Source organism: Cetorhinus maximus, chromosome 23, assembly GCF_964194155.1.
Source record: "Cetorhinus maximus chromosome 23, sCetMax3.hap1.1, whole genome shotgun sequence".
NCBI lineage: Eukaryota > Metazoa > Chordata > Chondrichthyes > Lamniformes > Cetorhinidae > Cetorhinus > Cetorhinus maximus.
The window spans coordinates 55,691,689-55,707,570 of NC_135901.1; the positions used below are offsets into that span (position 1 = coordinate 55,691,689).

A 15,882-nucleotide genomic window follows, 5' to 3' on the forward strand; every position below is an offset into this window, starting at 1 on the left:
ATGGGACATTGTAGAGGGATCTTTTACTGCATCTGATACTGCTGCACCATTCTTGGGAGCATTCGATCGAATCATATAGAGGGACCTGTGTCTATTCAGCGCTATACATGTCCTGGGAGTGTTTGGTGGGATAGTTTAGAGAGAGCTTTCCTCTGTGCCTCGCCCCGGAATTTACCAACATAGAGGCAGCTTTACTCTGCGTCTGAACTGTCCCCTGTCTATCCTTAGGAGTGTTTCATGGTGTTTCGGACTCAGTGCATGAAATGGTGTTCCAGGCCGAATCCCTCATCACATATCAAAATATATTTGGATGTTCACTTGAAGTACTGTAGCCTCAAGCGCCCTGGAGCAAAAACTGGGAAGTGGGATTAGACTCGATGGGTCATTTCCGGCCATCATGGACAGGGGTTGCGGAATGGCCTATTTCTGTGCCGCACATATCTATGATTTTCAGATCCTATGAAGTGAGTTGAGGTCTCAGAAAGTGTACAGAGGAGGATAACCAGTTTGTTAACAAAGATAAGGGTCTTTAGTAACACCGATAAATTGGACAAATTAGGAGCATTCTGCTTGTGATAAAGAAGATTAAGCAGAAACCTAATGGTTATTTCCAAGATGATGAGAGGTTTTGAGAGAATTAGCAGAGAAAACCAATTCCTTCTATTCATTGCGTCAATATCCAGTGAACATAGCTTAATATTGGCAGATTTGTAAACGGGCGATGAGGAGAAATATTTCGCCAGCAACTGGTTCCCTTTATATCACACCAGATCCCGCCTCGGTTATTACTCTTTGAGTTCAAGTCACGGTTTTAGTGTTGCTGAAACCTGTGAAATTTAAGGATACATAATCTGGTATTTGTATTTTTATTACACTAGGCTCTGACACAGTTATTTCTGTGCTAATCAAGCCTCTGTTTCAGGCCGGCCACCGAATCAATTATTACTACATTACAGCATTTCTCTATTTATATTAGATAACGCTCTGTCTCAGTTATTAGTGAACCATATCCCGTGTCTGTTTATATCGCACTCGACCACGTCTCAGTTATTACTATACTGGAGCATGTATGTGTTAATATTACACTGGATCCTGTCTCTGTTGTTACTGCTCTGGAACCTGTCTCTATTTATAATGTTTTACCCTATTGTTTCTGTTAAAATTGCACCGGAAAATATATGTCTTTATATTTTACAGTGGCTCCTACTCGGTTATTACTGCCCTATACCATGTTTCTGTTCAGCTAACACTTTACCCGCGCCAGTAAACATTGAATTGTGTCAAGGCAAACGTATTGGAAACTGGTGAGGAAATAGTGAAGTTAACAAGACAATGGAAACAGAAACAAATTATTATTTTTTAATTGAATTTCATTGTGGAAAGTGTTACATTCCATTCCAAGTGACAGAATTACAGGTTTATTATCCTCACGCCAGGTATAGGTACACTTACATTTTCACCATCACTTGCACAGATTATCACACACTCCAGTGACGCACAAGTAATCACTTGCCAACAAACAGAGAGAATGGTGGATCGATGTCCTTTATTCTCCAGGTGATATAATCCACTTTCGAACTGAATTCTGAGGGAAGCTAAACTCACTTTGGAATCTGAATAGGCACTTTCCACACAAGAACTCGAAAAAGACGTCAGCATCATGAAATGTTAACGGTAATAGATGATCTGAAATTGCTAGATGGATGGTTCGAAATGTAGATAGATAGACTGACAGACAAAGAGACAGATACGCAGCTAGATGGGTCGACAGATAGAGAGACTGAGATACACAACATCTAGCGTAATATAGACAGTTTAATGCGAAATAACCTTTTCAGTGGCTCGTATGATACAAACAGGGAGACGGTCTTGTCTAATGTGAATAGATGTATGCATCAATGCACTTACTCCAACAGGGCCTAGTGTAAAACACAAATTGAGACTAGGCCTTTTGCACTATTATCTGAGGCAGAATCATGTGTAATTTAAAGGAAGGCATGACCCAGTCATTACGTATCAACAGCCTTCATGGTCTTAAATACCTCGAACAAAGCCCCTCTTAACATCCTCTATTCTAAGGAAAACGATTCAAGATCTCCAAGGTCTTGTAACATTCGCGTCAACCTCCTGTTCATCTTCTCTGCGACGTTCAAATGCTTTATAAAACATAGTTCCCGGAATAATTATGTACAATACTCATGGAAACACAGGAGGGAGTACTTCTGGAAATGTTGTTTTTAATCATTCACTAGGCTGGAATATTTTTCTCTCTCTATTCATCCAGGAGTTGTGAGCGTCTCTGACACGGCCAGCATTCCCCCCCATGCTCCGCTGTCCTGGAACTGAATAGCTTGCTAAACACTTTCAGAGTCGGAGGATAGTTAAGAGTCAAACACGTGCTGTGGGCCTGGAGTCACATTTAGGCCTGACTGGGGAAGGATGCAGATTTACTTCACCGAATGTTCATTAGTGAACCAGATGCGTTTACAGCAATGATAATTGTAATGATCCAGTTCCATTTCCATTTTTTTTATTCAGTCATAGGATTTGGGCTTTTCCAGCTGAACCAACATTCAATAGCCAAACACAATTGTACTTGAGAAGGTGGTAGTGAGCAAACCTCTTGTACCGCTGCAGTCCACGTGCTGCAGGGACACCCACAGTGCTTCTCGGAAGGGAGTTGTATGATTTGGACCCAAGAATCGGGAAGAAAGAGGGACTTTCCAGTTGATGTTGTTCCTGTGCTTCTGCTGCCCTGGTTGCCCGGAGAATTGGGGAGTATTCCACCACACACCTGACATGTGCCTTGTAGATTGTGGACAGGCATTTGCAGTATTCCCAGCTTCTGAACGGCTCTTGTCTCAATTGAATTTAAACTCCGCCAGCTGCTGTGGTGGGATTTGAATCCATGTTCCCAGAAGATGAACCTGGGCCTCTGGGTGGCTGGGTTAGTGATGAGCACTTGGCACGTCATAACATTCAAGGCTATGGACCAAGTGCTTGTAAATGGGATTAGGTAGGCAGGTCAGGTGTTTCTCACGTGTCAGTGCAGACTCGATGGGCCGAAGGGCCTCTTCTGCGCTGTGAATCTGTGGCAGCGCCACGGCCAGGTCGTGCCTGATTTAGGGTCCAGTGTAATGTAACCAGAGATAGGGCCTGGTATAACTTAAATGGTAAGCTGCACGAGTTCTTTAATAACTGAAACAGGGCCTGGTTTAAAATAATCTTAAACATGGCCCATTACATTAAAAACTGAGACAAGTCCTATGAAATATAAACATAAACAGTTTAGTGCAGCAATAACTGTAAAAGGGCCTTATGTAACACAAACAGATATTACATGAGCTCAACTTTTAACAAAGCTTTTGGGAATTTAAATTTAGTTAAGTTTATACACCTGAACTATTAAAAATACATCCAATATCAGTAATGGGAAAAGCGCATCTCTCAGACTCATCAAAACACACCTGATATATAAATCTCCGTTTCGGAAATACATTCGCCCCTTAAATGTTTTTTTTTTTCCCGACAGGATTCCAGATAAACTTTTAATTTCCCTCTAATAATTCTCTGTGTGCAGTCATTTTTATTAAACGGCTACGAGAATCAGAAACGTGAGTACTGTCAGAAAAGCCAAATGGCATCAACCGAGGCACAGGCAAAGATACAGACAGCCTATTAACTCTATAAAATTCTCCACACAATCATCTGAGGACATCTACCACAACTGAGAAACACTGAACGCAGACTAGTGGAACACCCGCCTGACATAGTCCTGCTCAATATTAATACCTTCTAACCAATATCCCCACGCGTGATTGACCCACAAGTGCTGGCGGGACATTAGTCGGGAAGGAGTGCGCCTGGGGGTCATCAAGATTGACTCCAGGAGTCATGAATACTCCTGGCAGCAGAGCAGGCGACAGTGGAACATTTCCTTTCTATTTCGAGTTACTTTCCTACCTCAACTAATGAATCAGTGCGTCTCCATGTTGAACACAATTCTGGTGAAACACTAAGAGCAGAAAAGGGAATGGAACTTCAATGCCCATCAGTAAGAATGGATCGATACCAATACTGACTGAGCTGGCCGACTCATGAAGGACATATCTACCAGATCGGGCCCCCGGAAGGTGTTGAGAGAACACAAGGGAAAAACTTACTTGAGACGGCGCTCATTACTCAACTTGGCACAGATACATCTCTCCACGTCAGTATTGGTGGCAGTGTCCACTGCACTTTCCTTTTGGATACAAAGACCCATCTTCAGACTGAAAGCTCCACCGATTGCGCTGTGTGGCATAATCATTGTGCTAAATGCGATAGATTTGGAGAATATTTGGCAGTTTAAAACTGTGCATCAGTGAGGCCATTAGCTTGAGCAACATTCTTATCCCCCCTACAATATGCACGTGATGGGATGTATAACCCTCACTCTACCATTAGGATGAAGCCAGGGGATCAACGATTGTTCAACGATGAACTCAGAAGAGTAGGCCAGATGCAGCAACAAGAGCATCTAAAAATGGGGTGTCAGCCTGATCAAGATGTAACATGGTGAAAAATTGCTGAATAAACCCAATGCGGCCCATTGACCCTCAATAATTCTACTCTCAGCCATCAGCAACCTGATGGAAGGTGTCATTGACGGAGCAATCAAACAGCAGTTCATCACCAACAAGCTGCTCAACAATGTTCAGATTAGGCTTCACAAGGACCTTTCAGTTCCCGACTGCATCACGTTGTTGATTTGAACAAAGGCACACAGCTGAACCTCTAATATGAAAGTGAATGCCCTTGACATCAAGGTAGCAGTTGACAGATTGTGGCACCAATGATCCTTAGCAAAATTGAAGTCAATGGGAATCAAGGGGAAAACTCATTGGGTCATACCTAGCACAAATGAAAATGATTGCTGTTGCTGGAGGACAGAAACCTCACGTCAGAACATCGTTCTCGGAGTTCCTCAGGAAAGTGTCCTAGGCCCAGCCATCTTCAGTTGCTTCATCAATGACCTTATTTGCCAGAAGTAGCGATGTTCACGAATTTTGGCACAATTTTCAGCACCATTCACGATTCCTCAGATACTGAAGCAGTTCATGTCTCCATGCAGAGGAAAAAAAAAACATTTGGACAATATTAAACCTTTGGCTGATGAGTGGAAATTGACATAACGTGTTACAAGTGCCAGGCAGTGACCATCTCCATCAAGAGAGATCCTAACCATCTCCAGTTGTTATTCATTGACATTACCATCGTGGAATCCAACACCAGCAACATTGTGGGGTCCACAGCAGTAAATTAAGTTAACTGAACCAGCAACATATATGAAGAATCTAGAAAAGGTCAGAGGCAGCACATTGTATGGCCAGTGACGCCCCTCATGACTCCCCACAATCTGTCCACAATGTCCATGCAAACTTTAGGGAAGTAATTGAATATCTCAGCTTGCCTGAATCAGGGCAGTTCCAACAACACACTTCCAGAGCCGGCCCGAGGAACCACATGGTCTTCTCCTAATACTAGTTCTTATATTCGGAAGAAGGAAGACACCATGTAGGAAAAATCATCGCGCCTGATTGGCAATCCCATCCGCCGTTTATAAACCCATTCCCTCCAGCACCACTGCACAAATACAGCAGTCTGCACCGTCTACGAAATGCACTGTGGCAACTCGCCAACTGTCCTTTGACAGCATCGTGCAAACCCCTGACTGCTAGCACCTAGAGGAACAAGTGTAACAGACCTATGGACAGACCTATAAGTTCCCCTCAAAGCCAAATACCACATTGGCTTGGAAATATATCGTTATTTCTTCACTGTCGCTGGGGCTAAACCCTGAAACTCCCTATCTAACAGCAATGAATAATAGGGTCATAGAAATCTACAATACGGAAGAGGGGCCTTCAGCCCAGCGAACAAGCAGTAACCAGCCTTGTCCAACTTTCCAGCTCTTGGTCTGTAACCTTTTAGGTTGTTTCACTTCAAGTTTCTACAACCATTTCACATCATAAGTTTCAGATTCTCTCATCCTTTGGGTGAAAACATTTGCCATGACCTATTTACTCTTGGATGAAGGGGTCGACTGTATTATAGCCAGATTTGCTGATGATACCAAGCTGGGAAGGGAAACAGGTTCTGAGGAGGATACAAAAAGGCCACAATGATATTTAGGTAAGTTAAGTGATTGTGCTGAAATTTGACACATGGAATATCAGGTTGGAAAAATAGGAAGTTACCTAATTTTGCAGGATAAGTCGAAATGCAACATTTTATTTAAATTGAGAGTCTGCAGAATTCTTCAGTGCAGAGAGATCTGCGTGTCTTTGTACACGGATCATTGAAACCACGCGGGCACAGCAAGGAGTTAGGGAGGCAAATAGAATAATCCCTTTTATTGCAAGGGGTATGGACTATTAAAGCTGGGAATTCTTTATATATTTGTAGTTGCCATTGGTGAGAAAGTACCTGGCGTATTGAGTACAGTTATGGTCTCTGTTATTAGAAATATATGTGCATCGGAATCAGTTCAGAGAATGTTCACTAGGCTGATGCCTGGGAGGAAGGGGTTGCCTTATGAGAAAGAGTTCATCAGATTGCACCTGTACTTACTGAAGAGCAGAGGAATGCGAGGTAATATGATTGAAACCTGAAAGGTTCTGAGGGGATTTTACAGAGTAAATGCTGAGAACATGCTTCCACTTCGCCGGGGAATCTGCAACTAGGGGACACGGTTTCAAAATCGGTCTTCTTCAATTTAAGGCGGAGATGAGGGGGAATTTCTTCTCTCAGAGAGTCATTAGTCTTTGGACTTCACTTCTCCAGAACGCAATGGAGGCTAGTAATTAAATATATTCATGGCTGAGTTAGACAGATATTTGATCAACATGAGATTCATGTGTTAAGGGAGGCAGGCAAGAAACTGGTGTTGAGGCCAAAATCAGAACAGCTTTGATGTTCCTGAATGGCAGAGCAGGCTCGAAGGGCTGAATGGACTAATCCTCCTCCTATTTCTTCTGATCCTCCTTATCATTGACTCTCAACCAAGGAGAAATGGGGCTTTGTATCCACATTCTCCAGACCCTTCATAGTTTATACACTTCAGCCTTGTCTTCCCTCAGTTTCCTTTGTTCAAAAGTAAACAAACCTAACCAATCCTCCCAAATAGCAAACCTCCTGCAGCCGAGGTAATGTCATCGTAAATCTCCGCTGTAACGTTTCTCGTCCAATCAAATCTTTCCTATAGTTCCTGGACCAAGGCTGCACCGAACACTCTAACTCTGGCCTAACTAGTGTTTTACACAGTTCCAGCAGAACGTCTCAACTCGTATACTCTATGCCTCGGAGAATAAAGACAAGAATCCCATCTGTTTCTTGTTCACCTTATCTACCTGTCCAGACCCCTTTATGAATCTCTGCATTCTATAGTCCCACTTTACTTCTCAGTGTCGTATCATTCGTGAATCTGTGGAATTCACTACCTCAGAATGCACTGGATGCCGGAACGCTGAATAAATTTAAGGAGGAGATAGATAGATTTTTAATTAGTAATGGGTTGAAAGGTTATGGGGAGAGGGTGGGAAATTGGAGTTGAGGCCGAAATGAGATCAGCAATGATCTAAATGAATGGCGGGGCAGGCTCGAGGAGCTGAATTGCCAACTGCTGCTCCTAGTTCTTATGTTCTTATGTTCCTATTTACTGTTTATTCCTTTATCTTGTTAGCCTTCCTTAAATGGTCTACCTTGCAATCATCTTTTTGCCATTCTTATGTCTACCTGACTGGTCGATATCCTGCAGTGTACAGCTTTCTGCTTCATTCTTAATCACACAGCCAATTTATGTATCATCTAAAGCCTTCTTAATCATGCTCTTTTCAAGTGCAAGTAACTGTTTTATGCAAGAAAAGGCAAGTGTCCTATTACTAAGGCCTGGGGGATACCACTCCCATTTAAAGAAACACCCCGTGTCATTTATCGCTTGCTTCCTGGCATTGAACCAATTTTGGATTTACCTCGCCGCTTTGCCTTGGATCACATTGGCTTTTAATTTCGGAACCGCTCTGCCATGTAGAACCTGGTCATTTTAAAATCCACATAGACTACATCGAATGCATTGTATCCATCGGCACTCCTTATTATCCCTTGAAAACATTTAACCATAATAGTCAGACTCGCCCTTCCTTTCACAAATTCTTGCTGTCCAGCTTTGCTTAGTCAGTGTCATTCTAAATGTAGATGCACCCTGTCGCTTAGAATGTTCTCTTCCCAATACTATTCCCGGCTCCAAGATTATATTCACTGTCCTGTACTTACTCAGTCTATACGTTTCTCCGTTTGAACAAGGGCACAACGTTAGCTGCCCTCTCGCCCTGTCTCAGTGCCTGAAGTTGCAAAGGATTATAAAATGATGGTGATTCCTATGCCGAGGATACAATTCGGGCGGGCCTTGGGATTCATGCAGTTTCAAACCGCTTGATACTTTCAAGAAGGTGGCAATTCGCCATTTCTCAAGGAGAATTGGGAATGGGTAGGGATGTTTGACTTAACAACTCTTCCAAATCGTCGATAATTAACAAGTAAAACATTAGAGACTGTCTAATGTAATATAAACCATCCATGCCCATCCCTACATTACACTAGGCCCTTTTTCAATTATTGCCGCCTGAGGCAGTGCTGGTTTGGTATAATTTAGGCAAACCAACTTGCACTGTCACCTGGTGGCCAATCGTTGCCATTACTGCTATCGTGAAAATGTCGACGTTCGTACTGTTGTTGATAGAAACGTATCAACAAACAAATTTACACTTATATTCCACTCAAAGCATTTTTAATGAAAGGGAATTAAATGCTGTGAAAATAACTGGTGAAGTTACATCTTTGGGGATGTAACTTGCAAACATTAGGGATGTTGTGTTTTGTATGGACATACTCACAGACACAAATAGATGCATATAAATATATATATGTTCAGGCTCGGTCACACAACCAGTAGCCACGGAAAACGTGAATGTGAAGGACCTCAGGAGAAACATTCCTTAACATTAAAACACGGTGTACAATAGCCACAACAGAGATTTCCACTAATCAGTATAAACTGCAGTGCACTCTGGCTCACCTTTCCTTCAGTCCCTCAACCCAGTTCAAATTTCCGACATTGTCATAAGATTCGACCAGTACTTTCAACAAAACTGTTACATAACACCAGAGCAATGAGAAATTGTACACAGCTCCTCATGGCTGTGACCAAGACTAAACGTATTTTTCCAACAAACAAAAATCCATCCTCCCACCCAGTCAAATATATGTCCTTTAATTATTATGAGACATGCCTCTCCCTTCATCCATCTGTCTATTTACCTAACACAGAAAAAAATTGCTGTACCACAATAACTGACATTGGCAATAGATTAATTTAAACAGAGTGTCCAGTGCTGTCATAACAGAAAAGGGGCCTTATTTAACATAAACAGCGATAAGGACTCCTGCACTCTAAGCTGTTTAGTGCATGAATGACTATGGCAGACGCCGTAGAATATAAACAGGGAGATGGCCTCATGCAATTTAAAGGTGGGCATAAAATAGTGCAAAAATAAAGGAGAAAGGGTCTAGTGTAATATAAATAAGGACATGGATGAGTGCAATATAACCAGACACCTGCTTCAGTGCAGCAATAACTGAAAAAGTGCCTAGTATAAAGGATGGATTGGCACAGAGTTTATTGCACTAATATCCGTGACTGGACCCAGTATAATATGGACGGAGACATGGTCAGGTTATGGCCTTGCGAAATCCTTCAGAAACTTGAACACTTCCTTCAAAACATCTCTTAACTTTTTCTGCTCTAGGATGCGATTTCTATCGTTTTTCCACATAACGGAAGCTCCTCACCCCGTTCTGATAAATCCTTCGACAGCATCTTCAGAACCCGAGAGCTCTGCGACAGAGAAGGACAAGGACAGCAGGTGAATGGGAGCACCAACACCTGCTAGTACCTCTCCAAGTCACACACAGTATTCTGATTTGGAAATATAGATTTTTTTCCTTCGTTGTTATTGAGTCAAAACCCCAGAGCTCCCTTCCCACCAGCACTGTTTTTGGATTTATGCCACACACTCCAGGGCAATTAGGTATGGCTAGTAAATGTCGGCCTCGACAGAAATGTCAACATCTGTGAATGAAGTAGAACCAGCAATAACTGAGTGAAGGTCTGCTGTGATATAAATATAGACATGCTATGGAGGAGTAACAATTGAGGCAGTGTATGTATGTTTTCATCGAAGCAATCGCGCTAGCACTGCCACCTGGAGGCGAAAGATTGCCATTGATGTTACTGGAAAATGCCTTCATCAGTTATTGTCTCTTATATTAACGCATCTAAAAACAAGCTACAATGACATAAAAGATCATTACATTCTACAGGGGGTGGCAAAGGATAAAAAATGCAAAGAATTCCGTCTGAGTGAAGCTTTGTTGCGCAAAGAAACATTAGGAAAAGGACAACGTAGTTCAAACCCTGTTAATTTATATTAATGTACATTTATTGGCGTTAATTGAAGGGAGGAATTTTGATCAGGGAACATTTGTGTGTGTGTTTGTGTGTGTATGTGTGTGTGTATGTGTGTGTGTGTTTATACGTCTGTGTTTGTCTGCCTGTATCTCTGTGTGTCTGTTTGTTTACTTGTGTGCCTGTGCCTGTTTGTCTAAACACATCATTCTTAATGTTTCTATGCGAATTCTGCAAAGGTAAATGATCATTGTGTTACCAAGGCAATTTCTGTCTGTCCTCAGAAATCATTTGTAAAGGTGATTAAATCGGAGCATGCATAACGTGTATGAACACATTGTTCTTTGTGACAGATTGTTAGTTGATCATCAACGCATCTCACGGGACCTTGTAATGATTTCGGCATGTTGCAGTAAAAGTGAGAATCTCACTATACGTGACCTGAGATTCATAAAACACTTATAATTTCCTTCAGTCAGAAAGAAATCGAATTATATCCAACAGCTATTTGCAACTATATAGCCCTTTTAATGTTGTAAATCGCTCCACGTTGACTCACCAGACCACTAACAGGCCAGGTTTGACACCGAGTCACGTAAGGAGACACAAGGACGGATGACCATACATTAGGTCAACGATGTAACTTATAGTGAGGATCGTAAAGGAGGAGAGAGGGAGAAGGGGTTTAAGAGTGAATTCCATGGCTTAGGGCCAAGGCAGTAGGCAACAAGTGAAAAAATTCACGGATGCAAAAGATGTGAGAATTCGAGGAGGGAAGGGATCTCGGAGGATTGTGAGGCTGAAGGACCTGACAGGGACGGAGGTGGTGGTGGTGAGGTCGGGGGAGAGGTGGTGGAGGCCAGGGAGGGAGTTTAACAACGGTGATATTCTTATTACTGTTGTATTACTTAACCGAGAGCCGCCGTGGATCAGGGAGAACAGAGTTGATGGGCCAACGGGACTTGTGTGCATTAGGGTACGGGCAAGAGCATTTAGCTTGAGCTCCTATTTATGGAAGGTGGACTCTGGGAGGATGGTCAGGAAACCATTGGAATATTCAGGTCTAGAGGTGACAAAGAGATGGATGGGAGTTTTAGTCCACTGCCTATGTCATGTAGACCCAGAAACAGGGAATAATTAATTGGGTTTCTGCTCCCATGTCTGTCGGTGTCATATAGGACCAGTAACAAATAATCATTCCTAGGGTTTGTGCTCGCTTGACTGCCTGTGTCAAATAGGCCCAGCATCTGGAGATACTGCCCAGGGCTTGTGATTCAATGTGTGTCTGTGTGACTTGGGACCAGCCCCTGGGAATCATTAATATGACGTGTGATTAAAGGGCACTTCGTATCAGATAATCCCTGCACCTAGAAACAATTCCCAGATTTTGAACAACTAAACGGCCATACATCAGAAAATCCAGGTTCTGGGGACAATTCCCAGCGTTTATGTTCTCTGGTGAGTCTGCTGGGCCCAGGTGCTTGATACTAACCCCAGGATTTATGCTCCCTGATGCTTCTGATATCCCCCAGTCTCTAGGAATCACATTCAGGATTTGTGCTCCCTGGAGCGTCAGATAGGCCCCAGGGTCTCGAAATCATTCCTTTGGTTTCTGTCACAATTGCCTCATGACCTGAGAATCTTTCCTAGGATTCATACACTGGTACTTCAGAGAGGATACAGTTTCTGGGAATCAATCTCAAGTTATGAATTCATTCGAAATGAACGTCCATATACCCAATGAAGATGAGCCTGGACTGTTTGGGCACATTGTTGCTGGGAAGATCTGTGTATAAATAGGTTCCTTTGCTAACACCTGGGTTCTTGTTGCCTTGCTATATTTGATCAGCGGGCAGGAAACTGATTGTTGAATTCTCTGCACAGCAGCCACAGATGTTTCCTGTAAATTGAAATGTGAATTATTGCTCCTCCCTGATGGTGGAATGCTGGATTCCTGTCACTGCCTGTTGGGCAGAGATATGGGATGAACGTGTTGTTCAACAAACTGGGAATAAATTTATCAGCAAATGAATCGTTAGGCAATGTTAATCTAAATTGCATTTCTTATGAGATGATATTAAGGAAACTGCGTTTTGTGTATGGCAGGTGCAGAACAGACTAAATGTGAATACAACAATACAATGAGTTTGCGATTTTAATTATTTAAGGCCAATTTGATTCCGATAATTGGGAAGTTCTTTTACAATCCTGTAACAGGGAATGCCAGCTGTGCTGGTATCACACAGATATAAAGAACACATGAACTACTCTGATACTAATGTTTGATTCATTTAATAATTTTGTAATTTACCCAATGGTCTGCAGACGGCAGAGTTACAATCCCAATCTGGAGACTGACTGAGAACTCAAATTATTCACTGAAATTTTAGTATAATTGTAATGGCAGGCTTTATATTTTCACATGTAACCCGTTATACATTTAGTCTTGGCACCTGAAAAGCTGAACACAACAGGTTTGATATCACCATAAATTCAATGATTTATCTTCCTTGGTGAAAATTAACAACATCAAAAAAAAAATCAAACTCGTGATGCCCCAAATCTCTGAATATAATTTATGCTTTAGTGGGGTCACCCAGATCGATATTGTTTTATCTGCATTGCTAAATATTTCCCCATAGTTTGTGGGATAAATATGTCACATCAATTAGAAAGGTAGACATGGTGATTTAATTCTTAACTAAACAGTGTTCGGCTGGACTGTTTCAGCCTCATCACACAAACATTCCTCGGTGTAAATCTCAACCAATCCCATTTAGAATCGTTCAGTGTGAAATGAAAGAACAATATTCACACTGGTGAACTGAGATCCAGTGGAAAATTGATTCACCGGGAATTGTTTTAAAGCGAAGATTCATATTTCACGATGGATTATATCTGAAATTAAGTGACATTATTCCGAAACTGTCGATGTCCTAGGACAACTATAATCGCTTTCTCTGGACAAATATCAGTAACATTTGCAACTTTTAGACCACAGATAGGGGAAAATGGAAATAAAGAAGACTTGCAGTTAAACAGTGCATTTCACAACCACAGGACACCTTAAAGCACTTTATAGGCAATGAAGATTTGTTTATTTATAAACATATAATCACCATTGTATTGCAAGGAAAGACGACCGTGAATTTACGCATAGGAAGATCCAGCAAACTGCACTGTGATAAATCACCAGATAAGCTGATTTTGGGATGTTGGCTGAAGGAGAAATATTGGCCCCAGGGGATCTCTCCCTTCACCTTCGAAATAATTCCATGGGAGCGTTTAGGTCCATCTGAGAGGAATTGGACACTGAGCACATGTGAGGTGTTTATTGGGAATATAAAGGTTCGCCCTGAATCAATTTAAAACTAAACCTGCTTTGGAGAGAGAGTATCACAACCCAAAGGATAAATAGACAATCAAAAAACGTACATTTGTGGAACACGGAATATTAATGGTTAATAATTGTTTATACAGCTGGACCCAGACAGGAAAAGAGAGGAGGAGTCAGGCTGTTAACTGGGGGAGGAGAGTGACTCCCATTATCCAGCTCTCTCTCTCTCTCTTATTTGACTCTAGCCGGTATAAATAGCGGGACGGTTCAGCTCTGGGTTCACAATCCGCAGGTGTCGCTGCGACGGAGAGTCACGCTCCCAAGTCAGTTATACCCAGAGACTGAAGGATGGGATTTGCGCTGTGCCTTTGCTTCTTCTTGGCTTGCTCCACCTGTGAGTATTCCTGACTTTATGGTTGATACAATAGAAGTCTGCTTCTTGTCTGATATCGTGTTGCTATTTACATTTACTGATTTGATTGTTTTCTAATGTAATTACATTTTTTCCATTCGCTAACAGATGTCCAATCCGCCATCGTGCTGACCCAGCCGGCTTCAGAGACCGCCAAGCCCGGAGAATCTCGCAAACTGTCCTGTTCAGTGAGCGGGTTCAGTCTGGACAGCTACTATGTGAACTGGGTTAAACAGGTTCCTGGGAAAGGGCTGGAGTGGCTCCTTGCTTTCTACAAACCCTCGTCAACCACGTATTACGCGCCTGGGGTTGAAGGTCGAATCATCCCATCAAGAACCTCGTCCACAACTTACATTGAGATCAAAAATCTGAGACCCGACGACACCGCGAGGTATTACTGTGCAAGAGACCACGGCGACATGAACAAGTCCAGAGCTCGTACAGAAACCGCAGAGGAATAATTACAGCGAATCATAGGTCAGTATTAGCTCAAAATAGGTTAAGAGATGTGATTCAACCAAGATTGAAAAGTTACATTTTCCAAAGCAATAAAGTGGCGAAGAATAAAAACAAAATATTGACTAACTCTGTATATTAAAGAGCATAGTTACCGCTTAGAATGTGCACAACTGACGACCAGGAGCCAAATGGAAATATTGGCAAATTATTATGTGAATGGGGATAATTTTAGCCTAAAGTTCTGCTCCTGAGTAAAACTCTTCGATGAAATGTAATCAAAATCTGCAAATCTTCTGCTGACTGAAAGGTTTTATTTCTTGGAGCAACAATCAGTGAGTGAGAGCAGTATTTGTGCTGGTGCGTGTCATTGTGGTACTACAGTGGGTCACGGTGCTGTGTATAGCGAACTCCTCATACAAATACCCCGGAGAGGGACTTTGATCAAATCTGCGATCAGTATCACACCAGGAAAGTCAAAGAAAATAAATATGACCAACAATAAGGGTTTGAAGGAACACTGAATTACGAAAAATGTATAAAAGTCTCCGTTTTTACTAATTTTGATTGTCTTGCTAAATAGGGGCATAGATGTTAAAGGCTTATTTCGATCCGCTTTATTAACATAATGAAGAGTTCTAACTGAAATATCACAATGATGTATTGCTACAGTATTCAGAATCAGGTTTCTCACACCGCTGTGGATTTGAATCTCTGTATTTCACATTTACCTGTCCGCCACAGTTTCTGACATGGTGCGTCTCACAGTGATACAACTGGATGGCACAGCCGTTACTGTTAATGCAAAAACCTCATCGGGGCTAATTGATTGCATTTGGGTCAATGCATTTTTTCTTACAATACAACTATATTAAACAAAGCCCTATCTGTGCCTGGAACTCTCCAACTGACAGGTTTCAAGAGGTGCTAAAGTGTCAATTATTAAATCATTGGTTGTTGATTTCAATGCATGATCATCAGTTACTCTGTGAAATACAAATAAAACAGTGTAATTTATAAAGTTTTAAAAAATAATTCACAATTTTACTTTTTTGATAAAGTCGATTATGATTTTACTTTGCCTCTCGGTTCTTAACATTTAAATTAATATTGAATTTCTCCCCTTGTGTGCAGAACTGGTTATTGTGTGACCCAGACCAGCGAGTGTAACAC

The 15,882-nt window shown here is 41.8% G+C and overlaps 1 gene segment (V, D, J or C); it reads left to right on the plus strand.

The window, feature by feature from the left end:
• Window positions 1-14,128: 14,128 nt before the first annotated feature.
• On the plus strand, window positions 14,129-15,882 carry LOC144698343 (igW heavy chain V region W26-like). The segment is given in 3 exon segments: window positions 14,129-14,235; window positions 14,362-14,730; window positions 15,844-15,882. Coding segments are annotated over 2 exon segments (399 nt in total).